The sequence below is a fragment of the Gymnoscopelus braueri genome (assembly GCF_963280865.1).
Source record: "Gymnoscopelus braueri genome assembly, chromosome: 10".
Lineage (NCBI taxonomy): Eukaryota > Metazoa > Chordata > Actinopteri > Myctophiformes > Myctophidae > Gymnoscopelus > Gymnoscopelus braueri.
Genome location: NC_137611.1, coordinates 38,959,153 through 38,974,038, shown reverse-complemented (window position 1 = coordinate 38,974,038; position 14,886 = coordinate 38,959,153). Strand labels below are relative to the sequence as shown.

The 14,886-nt window shown below is 42.5% G+C and overlaps 3 protein-coding genes across 4 annotated transcripts; 2 read left to right on the top strand and 1 right to left on the bottom strand.

Moving 5' to 3' along the window:
- Positions 1-562: 562 nt before the first annotated feature.
- scg2b (secretogranin II b) lies at positions 563-3,206 on the top strand (the record flags this gene model as incomplete). The annotated part of the gene is made up of 3 exons (XM_080440424.1): positions 563-1,004; positions 1,379-2,244; positions 2,589-3,206. The coding sequence occupies 3 exons, from the start codon at positions 563-565 to the stop codon at positions 3,204-3,206; spliced, it is 1,926 nt and encodes a 641-aa protein (XP_080296550.1).
- A 1,063-nt stretch (positions 3,207-4,269) lies between these two features.
- Positions 4,270-10,041, bottom strand: ap1s3b (adaptor related protein complex 1 subunit sigma 3b). Of its 2 annotated transcripts, XM_080440440.1 has the most exons (6): positions 9,898-10,041; positions 7,238-7,416; positions 6,920-7,028; positions 6,435-6,572; positions 5,065-5,135; positions 4,270-4,869 (listed from the first exon to the last, which is right to left on the bottom strand). In XM_080440440.1, the coding sequence occupies exons 1-5, from the start codon at positions 9,898-9,900 to the stop codon at positions 5,085-5,087; spliced, it is 480 nt and encodes a 159-aa protein (XP_080296566.1). In that variant the 5' UTR covers positions 9,901-10,041; the 3' UTR covers positions 4,270-4,869; positions 5,065-5,084. The 2 variants fall into 2 exon arrangements, with proteins under 2 accessions (XP_080296566.1, XP_080296567.1); XM_080440441.1 differs by lacking the exon at positions 5,065-5,135.
- Positions 10,042-10,868: 827 nt separating this feature from the next.
- On the top strand, positions 10,869-13,965 carry dhrs12lb (dehydrogenase/reductase (SDR family) member 12-like b; the record flags this gene model as incomplete). Its single annotated transcript, XM_080439898.1, has 10 exons — positions 10,869-10,924; positions 11,488-11,621; positions 11,871-11,953; positions 12,054-12,149; positions 12,265-12,346; positions 12,431-12,492; positions 12,667-12,771; positions 13,069-13,159; positions 13,261-13,398; positions 13,796-13,965. 10 exons carry the CDS (start codon positions 10,869-10,871, stop codon positions 13,963-13,965), a joined length of 1,017 nt encoding a protein of 338 aa, XP_080296024.1.
- Between the last annotated feature and the right edge of the window lie 921 nt (positions 13,966-14,886).

The following is a 14,886-nucleotide window of genomic DNA, read 5'->3' as shown; positions in this document are numbered from 1 at the left end:
TCAACAGTAGGCTATAGCAGTGGTTCTCAAACTGTGGGTCGGGACCCTTAGGGGGGTCCCCACATGATGTTGGGGGGGGGGGTCCCCAGATGACAGTGAAGTGACAATTTAAGGACTTTTAAGACCCTTTTAATAACTAAATAAAAAAAGAAAGAAAAGAAGAAAGACCATTACTGAATCAAAAGTAATCATAACAGCTGGTCAAACATTGGCCAAATTGTCAAATAACATAAGAAGGGGGCAAAAATCCCGATCTACAAGCTCACAAGGCCTTGCTGTGAACTTGCAGATCTGCTTTTTTCACAATATTTGACCCCCCCTGCTTATCAGGGCGGGGGGGTCCCCAGTTCAAATATGATTATTTTGGGGGGTTAGTAGCCTGAAAAGGTTGAGAACCACTGGGCTATAGCTATATAATATTCTCGCTTGGCTACCGATCTGTCAAACTCTAGCAAAGAACAGGCTGCCTTATCTGTGCAGATTAAAACGCCCAAAACTTCAACAGCATTGTGTTTGTTTTTTTTCTTTCTCCCTCCATCCTGCAGGTACATAGCCTTATAAAATGCTGCATTTCCACCTCAAGTTGCCGGCGGGAGGATCCGCTGCCCTGCTCGCCTTGATCCTCCTCCTGGCATCCTCCTCCGCCGTGCAGGGCGCGTCCGTCCCCCGCTACCACAGCAGGTACACCGAGGGGCGCCCCCCCGCCGCCGCCTACCCACCGCCCAGCTCCGACATGATGAAGGCGCTGGAGTACATTGAGAATCTAAAGCAGAAAAACGGGGCGATCAAAGAGCAACCGGTGGATTACGACGAAGTGGACAAGATCCGCGTGCTGCTCCAGCTGGCGTCGGCCACTGATCGCCAGTCCCAACCTCCTCCTCCTCCTCCTCCTCCTGCTCCTGCTGTCCAGCAGAGACAGGACCTTCCAGCCGAGCAGCTGGTCAAAGTCCTGCTCAAGTCCCTCCAGGACCAGCAGGCCGGGAGGGACGCGAAACCCGCTTCAGGTGAGAGATCTGTGTGACTTGACCTTGTATAGAACTGTACTTTCTGTTTTCTGATTATTATTTTTTGCAAACTGTTAATAAAGTATTCAATCAATCAATCAATCAATGAATTAATCACTACCTGAGGGAATTCTGTGCCCTGTAAGTGTAGATATAGGTTAATACGTTTTTGAATAGATCTAGAGTCTGTAATGCTTCTAAAGTGATGTTTTGTTCTTGCTATTTTCTTGTATTGTTTTAATTTTGATCTTGCCTCCTTTTTTTGGGTCTCTTTTTTTTATATGTAGAGCACTTTGGGCTGCATTTGATGTAATGAAAGGTGCCATACAAATAAAGTGTAATATAATATTATTATTATTGTTATTATTATTCAGCGGCACCCGGGGCCGGGAGCGACCGACGCGTGCAGCACAGACACCGCGCGGAGGAGACCGGCGGCCCCGCCGCGCAGAGCGCACCTCCCGGAGGAGACTACGGCAACTTCCCCAGACCCCACAAGAAGTACCCGCTGATGTTCGAGGACGAGGAGAACCGGGACGCGTTCAAGCGGGCCACCGAGGACCTGGACGAGCAGTACACCCCGCAGAGCCTCGCCAACCTGCGCTCCATCTTCGACGAGCTCGGGCGGATGCCCAGCACCGCCACCATGAACGGCCAGAAAAGAGACGGCTTCTTCGGGGACGACGATGACGACGAGGACATGTTCAGCAACTTCAGCCTCCGAAATCTGGCCTACGAGGACGTGGCCGGAGGCGAAGACTGGGTCCCCGTGGAGGAGAGGATGGAGACGGAGGAGCTGGTCAACGGAAGCCACGACGAGTACGAGAGGGATCTGAACCTGGAGGACTCTGACCTGGAAGGAGCGGAGAGAGAGGAGATGCAACGCCGGGCAGCGAGCCAGAACGACGAGGAGGCCGACGACGACACCAAGCTGGTGGACTACTACCTGCTGAAGGTCCTGGAGATGAGCGACCAGACACAGAAGAGGGGAGATCAGACCGGAGAGCAGAGGAAGAGGCTCATCCGCCCTTCCCTCGTCGATCCCCGGACAATCAAAGAGCTGCTGGAGCTCTCCTTGAGGCTCCACGTCCCGCCCCAGGACCTGATCGATCTGCTGATCACAGACGAGCTCAGGAAGCTGCACCGCCGTCACCCCCAAACGGCCACCACCACTCATTTCAGGACCGGCCAAACACCTAAGATCAGATACTACAGCAGGAGGCTGCCCGTGAAGAGCAAAGTCGCCCCCGAGGTAGGCCTAGGCCTGTCACAATTATTACATAATCGACTAATCGCAATTATTTGAGATAATCGCAATATTTTTTTTTTTGCATGATGGTCATTATTGTTTCCATGTTCAAACATTTTCAAAAAATATCCAATTTATTTTTATATTTTGTATATTTAAGTTATTAGTCATATCTGCCCTGTGCATTATTTTGTTTATGAAGCCTAAAAGGCAAACAGAAATGTAATTTATATTCATATGTTCCCATGTTCAATGGCAAAAACACAATTAAATCGTTGATTGCAATTATTTGTGTGACAATTAATCGTCAACTTAAAATGTTTTAATCGTGACAGCCCTACCCCGAGGACATGGACAGGGAGGACTTTCTGGACATCATCGGCGTGGAGACCATCAGCAACGAGTATCCCGTCAGGCAACAGAGACCCCTGAAGACCCCCGCTGCGTCCCCGGCCAGAGCCCCTGTGCCACCCCCCGCCCCAGCTGCAAACCCAGTGGCCGTTCCAGCTAAGATCCCCTCCTCCTCCTCCTCCGGCCGCAGGCAGAACTTGTTCATGTCCGAACTCAACAAGATGCCCCTGAAGCGACTGGCAGATGACGACGATGGCGACGACGTAGAAGACGAGGTGACGACGTACCTGGCAGCGAAGATCCTCACAGAGTATCCTCCTCAGAGCATCTCCAAGCGAGACACCCAGCAGGCCCATCAGTTCCCCTATGAGCTCTATGAGCAGGCGATGAAGGACTTTTTGGACCAAGCGGACACTGGCAACAAAGGCAGAGTTGCCAAGAGAGAAACGGAGAGCGATCAGCCTCCGGAGGAGGAGGAGGAGGAGGCGATCGAACTCGAACCCACGGCCAATAACGAGGTGGCTCTCAAGACGGTCGCCCCACAGACCGCAGACGAAGAGGAGAAAGAGCATCGCGGTATTAAACAGATTGCAGGAATGTAGTAACGAGATGTCCACTGATTAATTATGACTATGACGTTTATACCACTGGTTCCCAAACAGTGGGTCGGGACCCATTTTTATGGGTCACGACAAGTAGCCTACATTTCAAAACATAACAAAAAAAATCCCACAAAAAAAATCAACATTTTTCATGAATTTAAAACAAATTCAATGATTTTTCAAAAGAATTTCATGGATGACAAAAAAAATGTTTAAGAAGTAGTGAAAATAACCGATCTACAAGCTCACCATGCTGTGCAAAGCCACATGTTGTGAGCTCATATTCACTAGTAGATCTGCTATTTTCACTAGTTTGGGTACCGGGCATTTCTCTTTTGGGTCTTGAGCTAAAAAGTTTGGGAACCACTGGTTTATATCTATAAAAGAAAATAACAATAACCAGTCTGGTTGACGTGATCTAGTTTACATGACAAATTTGTATATTATATGGATTTTAGCCGGTATTGCCAATACCAATGTGCTGGGCTGACAACGAGTGTTTGTTGTGACTCGTGATATATTCAGGGTTCGTGGATTTAATGTTAAGATTATAGCCTATTAAGATTATATTTAGCCTATACTGACCTATACAAAGCAGACCGTCGCCTGCCTTCCAACCCTTTCATAATGCAAAAGCTCTGTATTGTTGGCCTATACCAGTTGTTGTGCTATGTTCATTTTTAAACCATTTTGTACGTGTTCAATAACGTGTGATGAAATCAAGAGATAAATAAAGGATCAGCGGTATTATTTTTCTTCTTGTTGCATGTGTTGCCTTATTACATCACTACACTGCAGACGCAAAAGGAGTTTGGCCAACAGCTATAGGCTGAAGTAATGAGTGTTCATTTAACTTCAAGGTCCAGTTTGAACTCTCATGGTTAAAAGAACATGGGATTTTGCTCAATTTGCTGTGCCCATGAAATACTTGTTCTACTTTCTTTTTATAGCAACTATGCATGCAGGCAGATAGTAGATTTCAGCATTTGGACAGCTCTAGATGAACAAAGAAATACATAAAAAGGAAAAATAAACAAAAAAAGGTCAACGTAGAACATTATTTATCAAAATACATTTTAATCATGAGCTCCAAATTCAAAAATTACATTATGTATAGCCTACTGTATAGCATATAAAACAATATCCTCTCCCAGACACTAACCGCTCCCTTTAAAGGTCAATGGTCCTTCAAGTCTATGAAAAACATCTACATCTAAAAAGCAAACAAACAAGCACATCTACACTTCCAATACATCTTAAATACAATATTTATATTAAAATATAAAAATCAACATGACTATAAATCTAAATGCCTTTCTTGATTATGATCATGTCCCTGATCTGCAGTAACTACTTCATTGATTCTGATCTGAGGCAACTAAGTGTCATATTATGCTTCATTCTCTTCCTTCATTTGACAGAACTATGGATAAATATTCAAATCAAAGTTGCATTTAAAGTGACAGCAATGCTTCAGACAGGCCATGAGCACACGTTTCCTTCTAGTTTTGGTTAAAAAAAGTTCAGCAGGACAAAAGTAGAACCCGTTTTCCATAATTCAGAGCTTCTATGACTCATCGCTGCCGCATTCTTTTCCTTCCTGATGTTACGTGCTCTTCTCCGAGTCTCAGAATGCAGGTTTGCTCATATACTCCTCCATGGTCTAGGGAAAGAGCACAGAAAACAAAAAATTAAGTGTTCCGTTTCCTAATCAAAGGGCGGGAAGAAAAAAAACAAAAACATTTTAAGCTATATATATACACACACACACACAGTCACACGTCTACAGACGTTATTGAATGCAGAGAGCACTGACACACGTTTTTGTTTTTGTACTAACACAAGCACAGCTTCTAACCTTTCTGTCCATATTCAAGGTCATCCAAACAGCTCCACCTCAAACCATTCACTGTTGTCATCCTGGAGAGGCTGGAGTGATAATGGTGAAAAATGAATGGGAGGCTATGCGCTACACATTAACGGCACTCTACATCGCAGGGTCAAGACATCTCTTTAACTCAAAAGCACAGGGGGGGGGGGGTACAACAGACCCAGTAACAGACCACAGACCCAGCATTACCACTCTTACAATAAACACTATATACTGTATTAGTGTATAGTAAGTGTATATTAAGAGAGTAGAAGGTATCAGACAAAGTCTAAAGCAGGGTCAAGACGTCTCTTTACCTCAAAAGCACAGGGGGGGGGGGGGGGGGTACAACAGACCCAGTAACAGACCCAGTATTACCACTCTTAAAATAAACACTATATACTATACAGTATAGTAAGTGTATATTAATAGAGTAGAAAGTGTCAGACAAAGTCTAAAACCTACTAAAAGTTTCAGGGAGATCTGTCTCTCACTCGCAATAACGTTGGCGCAGAGAGAGAGAGAGAGAGGAAGTAAAGCGAGACAATAATACAGACAAACGCCCACAGACAGAGAGAGAGAGGGGGGGGTCTATTAATACACAGTAGTCCCTGCCGATAAGGGTCAACCAAACAAGTCTATTAGCTGGCGCTGACAAAGAAGAAGAGAAACCAGGGGAATCAGCAGCACCACTGTTGTTAATTGGACTCATTAGGACACTGACTTGTGTGCAGCATTTGCAGTCACGCTCATACTCAAACACAACAAAGACAAAGAAGTCTTCACGAGGAGACAAAGAGGAGCTTGGTAAAACAAATCATAGGTGTTAATTATTATAATGAAGATACAGTATATACAGTACTACAGTATGTATGTTTTATTTATAAATACATGTATATACTATATAATACATACAATACAATACACCCACACGCACGCATACACTAATGTCTCTGTTGGATGGAAACCTCATATGTCCAAAACTGTTACTTTTCAGGATTCTAATAAAAAAAATAGCAAAAATAACAGATCTACAAGCTCAAAATGTGTGCTCCGCGTCGCATTTTGAGCTTGTAGATCTGCTATTTTGGATACTTTTGTGTGACACTGTACCATGATCAAGCAGGGCATATATTTACGAAAAAACACGAAAAGTTCAACTATGGAGATAAGAGGTTTCTGCCCGACAGCGACAATACGATAGTATTGATTATTATTAATTAACTTTTCCGAATGTTCCTTTAGACTTAAGATGAGAGCTACTTATACCACACATTTTAATGTCTGGTTGATCATGTGCCCAGACATACGTGTATGAATGTGTGCATGGCATTGCGTGCATGCATTTCATGTGTTACCTCCTGCAGCATGTCCGAGGCCTCAATGGAGCGAGCCACTATCTGTTTGGAGGTCTCCTGTATCTCCCCTCCCATCAGGAACTCGTCCAGGATAAAGTAGGCCTTCTCAAAGTTAAATATTAGGTCCAGCTCACACACCTGAGTGGAGGTATGGCTCCAGTTAATGACAAATGATGACTCGGGAGAAGCAACAAACAACACACTGCACATATGTATGTACTGTGAATACTAATGCACATTTTATTATAGATTTTTACTAAACAGTTGCATCTAAAAAGTGTACAATATATTGCTTACTCTGACAAAAATCGGCAACATTAGGCTTCAGAGTATTAATTTTAAAGTAGGTAAACATTAGAGTCCGACCGATATAATCAGCTGATACCGATCACAAGCCTATCACAGAATGATATATTGGAACTCCTTATCGTATCACCCCCCAAAAATCCAGTATCGTCAGACTCTATATGGAGGAGACAACTTACATTGCCAAAGTATTTGTCCAGCAGCTCCACGTATCGATGCAGTACCTCCAGACCTAACAGCTCGTTCTCCCCGTCCTCCAGCGCCAGGCAGAAATACAAGCTAGCATACCTGGAGAGATGGAGGACAAATGATTCGTTGTTGGTTCAAAATGTACTGGTATAGGTCAGATAACGGCAGGAAGGGAGAAGGGAGGGAGGGGGGAAAGAGACTCGAGTTGAGGCACTGAGAAAAGTGATACTGGTGTGAAATTTGGACAACCTTGATAAGCTTCCAGGTGTGTGTGTGTGTGTGTTGGGGGGGGGGGTGTCAGTACTCGCCTCTTGTAAACAACCTTCAGGTCCTTCCAGTGGAGGAAGTTACAGGAGCGTGGCTTCCTCGCCAGCACCAGGGTGGTCATGTCCCTGATGATCTTCTTCTTCTCCCGTTCGGGTGTGGGCGTGAACCACTTCTGAAGCCGCAGCCTCCCCTGGCGACTGAAGAGCAGCAGGAAGCGCATCTGAATGGGAATCACATGCACGTTATTGAATCGGACAACTTTATTGTCACGTCACGGGTTTACGGGTGTAAAGAAATTGGTGAAATGTGTTTGTGTTCTTTTCAGAAAGACAAAAGAAAAGAAGAGGGGGGGGGAGAGGATAGACAATTAGACATATAAACCAGCAGGTACAGTATGTACATGAGGTTAGACATAAGGTGAATCTGACGAAAGCAGACGCCACTGGGTCAGTGGAGCAAAAGGGACCACAGATGAGATGAGGGGACCAGGGAGGGGGTATGCATTTATTATTAGTTTGAAACAAGGGGGTAATGTATGTGTCTGCACGAAGACACACACACACACACACACACACACACACACATCTGAGTCAGTTGTTCTACGGGCCATTATTAACTCTCTCCCCCTGGGGTAAAAAGGGGGGGGGTCTTTATCGTTGGTGGCACAGTTCATTAACGAGTAACTTCTCAGAGCAGAGCGACAAGACAAAGAAACATGGGGGGGAAAGCGTTGGAGTGGGTGTGGGGGGTTAGAGGGAAAAATATCAAACATGGTCACTGGAAGACTGAGGGAAATGTGCGGTGTTTTCTTTCCATTTTCAATAGAGGTGAGGAGTCATGTTTCAGTGTTTAAAGAGTGGGTTTCCTAGCTTTGTTAAGCTACATGTCAAAACAGATTGCTTTTTTCAGGCTCTACGTTAGCAACTGCTGCCACACAATTTCCGCAAGGCTGCCCTCAGCTCTTCCTCTCATTGTTGACATTAGAGAGCCTTAGATGATCAAAAATATAATGCAAACGATTCAGTTAAACATGAGTTCATGTCAGTTCATGAGTGTGTTAATTAATGGGAGTTTTGCTCTTGATAAAATAAGGACATGACAGATTTTTTTTGGCAATGGCTCTTCTTAAGATCTATTCAACTGCAGACAAATAGGAGATATAGGTCAAAATCCCAAATAACAACATAATTTAAACTAATAATAGCATCCATTTCTGTGGAAAGTTCTGGGGATTGAAAAAAATAAAACTATCAGTCTTGCACTAATAGGTTTATCAACAGGGTAGAAAACAGACAACACAATGACAGAGCCCTTATCACAGATCACACATTAATGCTGCAGCTGATATATATCCTGTATCCAGTAACTAAGTACATTTACCTAAGTACTGTAATTTTGAGGTATTTCTTTACTGGAGTATTTCAGTAACTTCTACTCCACTACATTTCTGAGGCAAATATTGTACTTTTACTCCACTTTAGTTAAACTTTAGCTGTAGAATACAACTCTCGTAGACGTATTTATGATTCTGAAGTTTTCAATCTACGAGAGTTGTAGGGTTCACGCCCCATGGAGACAGGGACTTTCTGCACTATGCCCCGTAGACACTCCAAACATGTACAAATTTAAAATAAGGTGCTTACCCCCAAGCCCCAAATGTTAACTGTCTCTACGCAGTAGTAGTTTAATGTAATAATCCATATCTTTCAATAAAGAAGTGTTTTAATGCCGTCTGTGGCCGATTCTGTCGGAAGTTCCCAATGGGCGGTAGTGACGGGGCGCATCCGGTGAAACCCGGAATTACACTAAATGTAAACAGGAAGTAAACGAGGGTGAAAAAATGGCGTTCGGCCACAGACGGCATTAAAACACTTCTTTATTGAAAGATATGGATTATTACATTCAATTACTACCGCGTAGAGACAGTTAACATTTGGGGCTTGGGGGTAAGCACATTTATTTTCAATTTGTACATGTTTGGAGTGTCTACGGGACATAGTGCAGAAAGTCCCTGTCTCCATGGGGCGTGAACCCTACAACTCTCGTAGATTGAAAACGTCATAATCATAAATACGTCTACGAGAGTTGTATTCTACAGCTAGTTAAACTTACTAGTTACTTTGTAGAATTTGATTATTATTACAAAACATAGAGTATAACACTTAAGCCCTGAATACATTTATTTTAATTGCAACAGAGTATTTCTAAATTGCAGTATGGATACTTTTACTTAAGTAAAACATTTGAGTACTTTCCCACCACTGCATATTAATATTAATGCTGCAGCTGATATATCCTGTATCAGCCTGGTAGGCAAATGATCAGGTATAAAGCACCAAACTGCCACTAGGGCATGTTGCCTGGAAAAGTGACGAAACCTGTTCTACAGAGGGGAACAGGTTCAGGAAACATACACCTTTACTTCCGACTGTCGCTTAATGATACATACACACACAATGCATCTTAAATGTACCGTAGATCTATGGCACAATCCACCATACAGACAGCATACGAGTAGCATGAATAGTTGAATAATGTGTATATAGTTAGTAGCCCACTGTTTAGGCTACAAGGCTAGTAGATCATAGCCTACCTGTCAACGACATACAGGTGAGCACAGTCTTGTCACCGACAAAGACTTAATGATCATAAAGTAAAAGTCATTCAAAAACAATCATCTAATAAAGATGCAACAACTCACCATGTTGACACTGTGGGCCGATCTGATCTCTACCAGTCCAGTTCTACTATGAAACACTGTGTTTTTCAACCCTTAAAACAGCGGGTCAAATGTTCTGGTCAACCACATAGTGCGTTGAACCAGTCACTCTATGTAACTCCTCCCTCCTCCATGTAACTCCTCCCTCCTCCTGGCACTGCACTGAACTGGCGAGGCGTCACCAGTTCTGTGGATTGGTCATTGACAGTGGCGGAAGAAGTAGCCTACTCAGATATTTTTACTTAAGTAAAAGTAGCAATCCCACAATGTAGAAATACTCTGTTGCAAGTAAAAGGCATGTGTTCAAAATGTTACTTGAGTACAAGTACAAAAGTATTGGCATCAAAATATACTTAATGTACCAAAAGTAAAAGTGCTGAAATGTTTGAAAATAGCAGATCTCACAGATCACAACTTGTCTTGATGTGACACGTTGTGAGCTTGTAGATCGGCTATTTTCAAATAGCCTATGTATAAAATAGGGCTAAAGTGGTTAATGTGTGTTTTAGAATATAATAATTTATATGTGCAAAGTACTAGTAACTAAAGTTTTCAAATAATTGTAGTGGGGTAAAAGTAAAATATTTTATATTGCCTGAGCAGAAGTAGAAGTATTGAAAATTGGATATAATACTCTAGTAAAGTAAAAAAAACATTGCTATTTGTTGGACTTTCACAAAATGATATTATAAGCCGTCTTAACAAAATGTCCTTGTCTAAATATTAAATTAGCAAAACCCCAGATTGTGTAGTTTTTAGAAACGAATGCTTTCTTATTATAACAGGCCTTTTTTAAATTTTTACTAAAGTACTGTACTTGAGTACATGTACTTAGTTACTTTACAACACTGCACAATGGTTAGCCTACTGGTGAACTGCAAGCTGATCTGATCACCACCGTGTCCACACTGGGAAAGACCTCTTTCGGGATTTCACATATCATGGAAAGCAATATGTCTCTGTATCGCAATATCATGTGGTTTTTGAAAGGAATCCACGAATACTCCAGGTCAGTTACAATTTGTATGCATTTTATATTTTGTTAGTTTGATAGTAGCCTATTTATTTTTGACTTTTTACAACTGGATTAGAAACAACTTTGAGATATGTTCTGTGAAGTTAGTCACCTTTGTTACCCACAATCTCGTTTTTAAATTATTTTATTTTTGAAAATGGGAACTATTATTCATCATCAATGCCTTAATCATCAATAGACAATATGCCCTTGTAAAAGAATAGCAATGTTCTGGCTGTACAGAAGCCTACTTGGCATCAAGAGACACACACACACACACACACACACACACACACACACACACACACACACACACACACACACACACACGCCTTTTCACTAATACAATAGTTCCACTGTCAGATGAAGTGCCTTGTCATCAGTGTTACAGTCACATCAATAGCTGACAGATTTTATAAGAGCTCAATTCTGGAGAAAGAAAAACTATTCTAAGTGGTTTTAAACAATAATTCAGTCTTTGATTATTTTTACTACATGAAAAAAAATAAAGTCTTGAGGCACGAACGTATTGGTTTACAGACTTTGTGTGCCTACAGAAATGGATATGAGATAGCGTCTAAAAGCTTTGTGGCCCAGGACATAGATGTGTCTGTGGTGGGAAGGTCCTTCATGATCACTGGAGCCAACAGTGGAATTGGCAAAGCAACTGCCATGGTCATAGCACAGAAAGGTACATAGACTACATGATAATGCCAGAAAGCTGTATTCCCTGTCATTGATTCTGTAAAGAATAATAAACAAAGACCAGGACAGCATTCCCAATAATAGTATTTTATTATTGCACAAACGCTGGAAGGGACTGCTCTCTTGGACTTTATTGTGTAATTCAGCACCCAGTTTATGAGTTATTATTATAAGGAGTAGAGCACTTAATCCTTGTGTAAAGAATAAACAACCGTGTCTCCTACTCTGTTTCCAGGTGGCACAGTACATATGGTATGTAGGAACAAAGACGCAGCTGAGGCAGCCAGGACGGACATTGTCAGAGAGTCTGGGAACACAGTGAGTGAGTGAGTGAGTGGGTGGGTGGGTGAGTTATTGCTTGGAGTTATTGCTTGGAGAGAAATGAAACTGTATTGATTACTTGCTCTTGTTTCTCCAGGAGGTACATGTGCATATTCTGGACATGTCAGAGACCTGCAAGGTGTGGGAGTTTGCAGAGGCCTTCAAGAAGCAATATTCATCCTTGAACGTTTTGGTAGGCTCCAGATGTTCCCTTTGCTCTTCTACTTAATAAGAAAATCCACCTTTACAATGCCTTTGTTGTTATTTGCAATGTTAATTGTTTGTGCATTGTTTTTTGTGTGTGTCAGATAAACAATGCAGGGTGTATGGTGAACAAGCGAGAGGTGAATGCTGAAGGATTGGAGAAGAACTTTGCAACCAACACTCTGGGTAAAGTCTCTACTTTCAGTTAGCACAACCTGCTTGTTTTGTACAGAATGTGGAAACATTGACTTCTTTCTCCATTCCCTTCAGGCGTGTATGTCCTCACCCAGAGCCTTCTACCACTTATACAGAAGAGCCGCGATCCGAGGGTGGTGGGTTCTCTGCTCTCTCACACACACACACACACACACAGACACACACACACACGCACACACACAATCATCTCATCTGCATCAGCAAGACGGCATAATGACACTTTTGTTTGCTTTTGCTTTGCAGTGAGCCTTCTCTAAGTACACTGCTTTTCTTTTCTCCATGCTTGTCAGATCATAGTGTCGTCAGGGGGCATGCTGGTCCAGAAGCTCAAAACTGATGACCTCCAATCAAACAGGGGAGACTTTGATAGCACCATGGTCTATGCCCAGAACAAGGTACTGAAGAAGTGGGATACATGTTATTATAGAGTGTATAAGGAAATTAGCTCAATATGAAAAATAAAATTAACCTACTTTTCCTATCTTTTATATTTACTTTATATAATTCACAGTGCATCTTTTGTGCATTCTTATGAATTAATATTTAATATTGACATCTTTGGGTTTCTGTCACCTTTCCACACTGACTCAGCATTTGAAGTTATTTAAAGTAGGTTGCAACCACAGAATAAGCTATGATATAGATATTGAGTTGGTGGCTGTCTGTGGCGATTAAGTGCTCTTTACTCTCAGAGACAGCAGGTGGTGCTGACAGAGCAGTGGGCCATAGCCAACCCTGCCATCCACTTTTCCGTGATGCACCCTGGCTGGGTTGATACACCAGGTACTCTTTCTTTGATTCCCACTCGTTAACTCAATTATAAGAACTTACACAAACACACACATACCAATAAGTGTCCTGTCTTCTGATTTACTCCCTTGTAGCTGTTTCTACAGCCATGCCCCAGTTCCACCAGAGGATGGGGGACCGTCTGCGCAGTGCAGAGCAGGGAGCTGATACTGTAGTGTGGTTGGCATTATCTAAGGTTGCAGCCAGAACCCTCAGTGGACAGTTCTATCAAGGTGGGTCATATGAAATCAGACTACTTCTTTAGTACACCTGAAAGACCACCTTTCAATGGCTATTCATATAGACCATGGGGATCTACAACTTTTCATATCATGGATATCTGTCTGGATTTAGTAAAATGTTGTCTGTGGGACATACAGTAGCTTCCATTGTTATACATGTTTCCATTATATACCACCTGTTTGTAGATAGTGAAATATCTACAATTAAAAGTAATTTTTCTACATTTTCTCGCTTATCACGCTGACTCACACAAAATATAGTGAAATGGATCCCCTGCAGTCCCTGAGCACTGACCAGGCCTGACTTGTAATGTCCATAATAGCAGCTGTACACTGCTGTCAACTTCTTTCATATCAGTTATACAGACAGTGCACCCGTGTTTTCCAGATCGACAGGCTGTTCCAACCCATCTGCCGCTGGCTTGGACCGACAGTTCTACTGAAGAGATCCACAACTTTATGGTCCAGTTGGAAAAGCTGGCCGATGTAGCCCTGTGTCAAGCAGACACTCAACCCAGTGATGGCCTGGATTTGAGTTTGGCTACACCTCAAATGTAGCTGAGAACCATTTATATCATGTGAAACACATTTTAACCGTAGTCAGATACATTTGACATCCATTTTGACCAATGGTGACCAAAATTTGGTCCTCAGGGTAGTGCTGATGGTCTGGCACTGATTATTCATCGGCATCCATGGTATTCTAGAACAGTGTTTCTCAAACGTTTTCAATGCAAGGACCCCAGTTTAATATGCATCAGGCCACGGATCGCCATTTGAAATATTTGTATATCTCTGGGACGCCAATGTGCACTGTAAAATCCTGTTAGTTTAACTCAGACCGTGTATAAATAGAAGCAAATGGCATGTCCATTTGCTTCCATTTATACACTATTCCTAACTATTAATCATTTACCTGGGAATTCCCTGGAACCCCTCCAAGGACCCCTGGGGGTCCCCGGACCCCACTTTGAGAACAGTGTTCTAGAAGTCCAGTTAGGGACTAGTTAGAATAAACAGTAGGGCCAATAATGCACAGGTAACGAGCAGCAGAAAAGTGTTGACTAAAAAGTAACCAGAAACGGCTAGAGACTTGATTGTAATACTAAATGCCAAATTTTACACAGCCTAACCTACGACCAATGCTCTTCAAGCCATTTAATAAGTCAGATTTACTTAGTTGCAAGCTTGTGTCGCACACCAAAAGTACATCTACAACCTCACAACACATCGCATTGTGAGCTTGTATATCTATTTTCGGTGTGCGACATGATGTGCAACAAAGTACAACTCAAGCGTTAGTGACATTCACGGCCAGCAATTCCCTAACAGTATATAGCTCAGCTTTGTGAGAGTAGATGTGCATCCTATATTAACATCAATACCTTTTGTCACCAGCCTCGTTAACTGGACCGTTTTGTGTACTATTCAGTGTGCCCGTTATACTTCTGTTTCTCAACATACTGATAAATACATTTG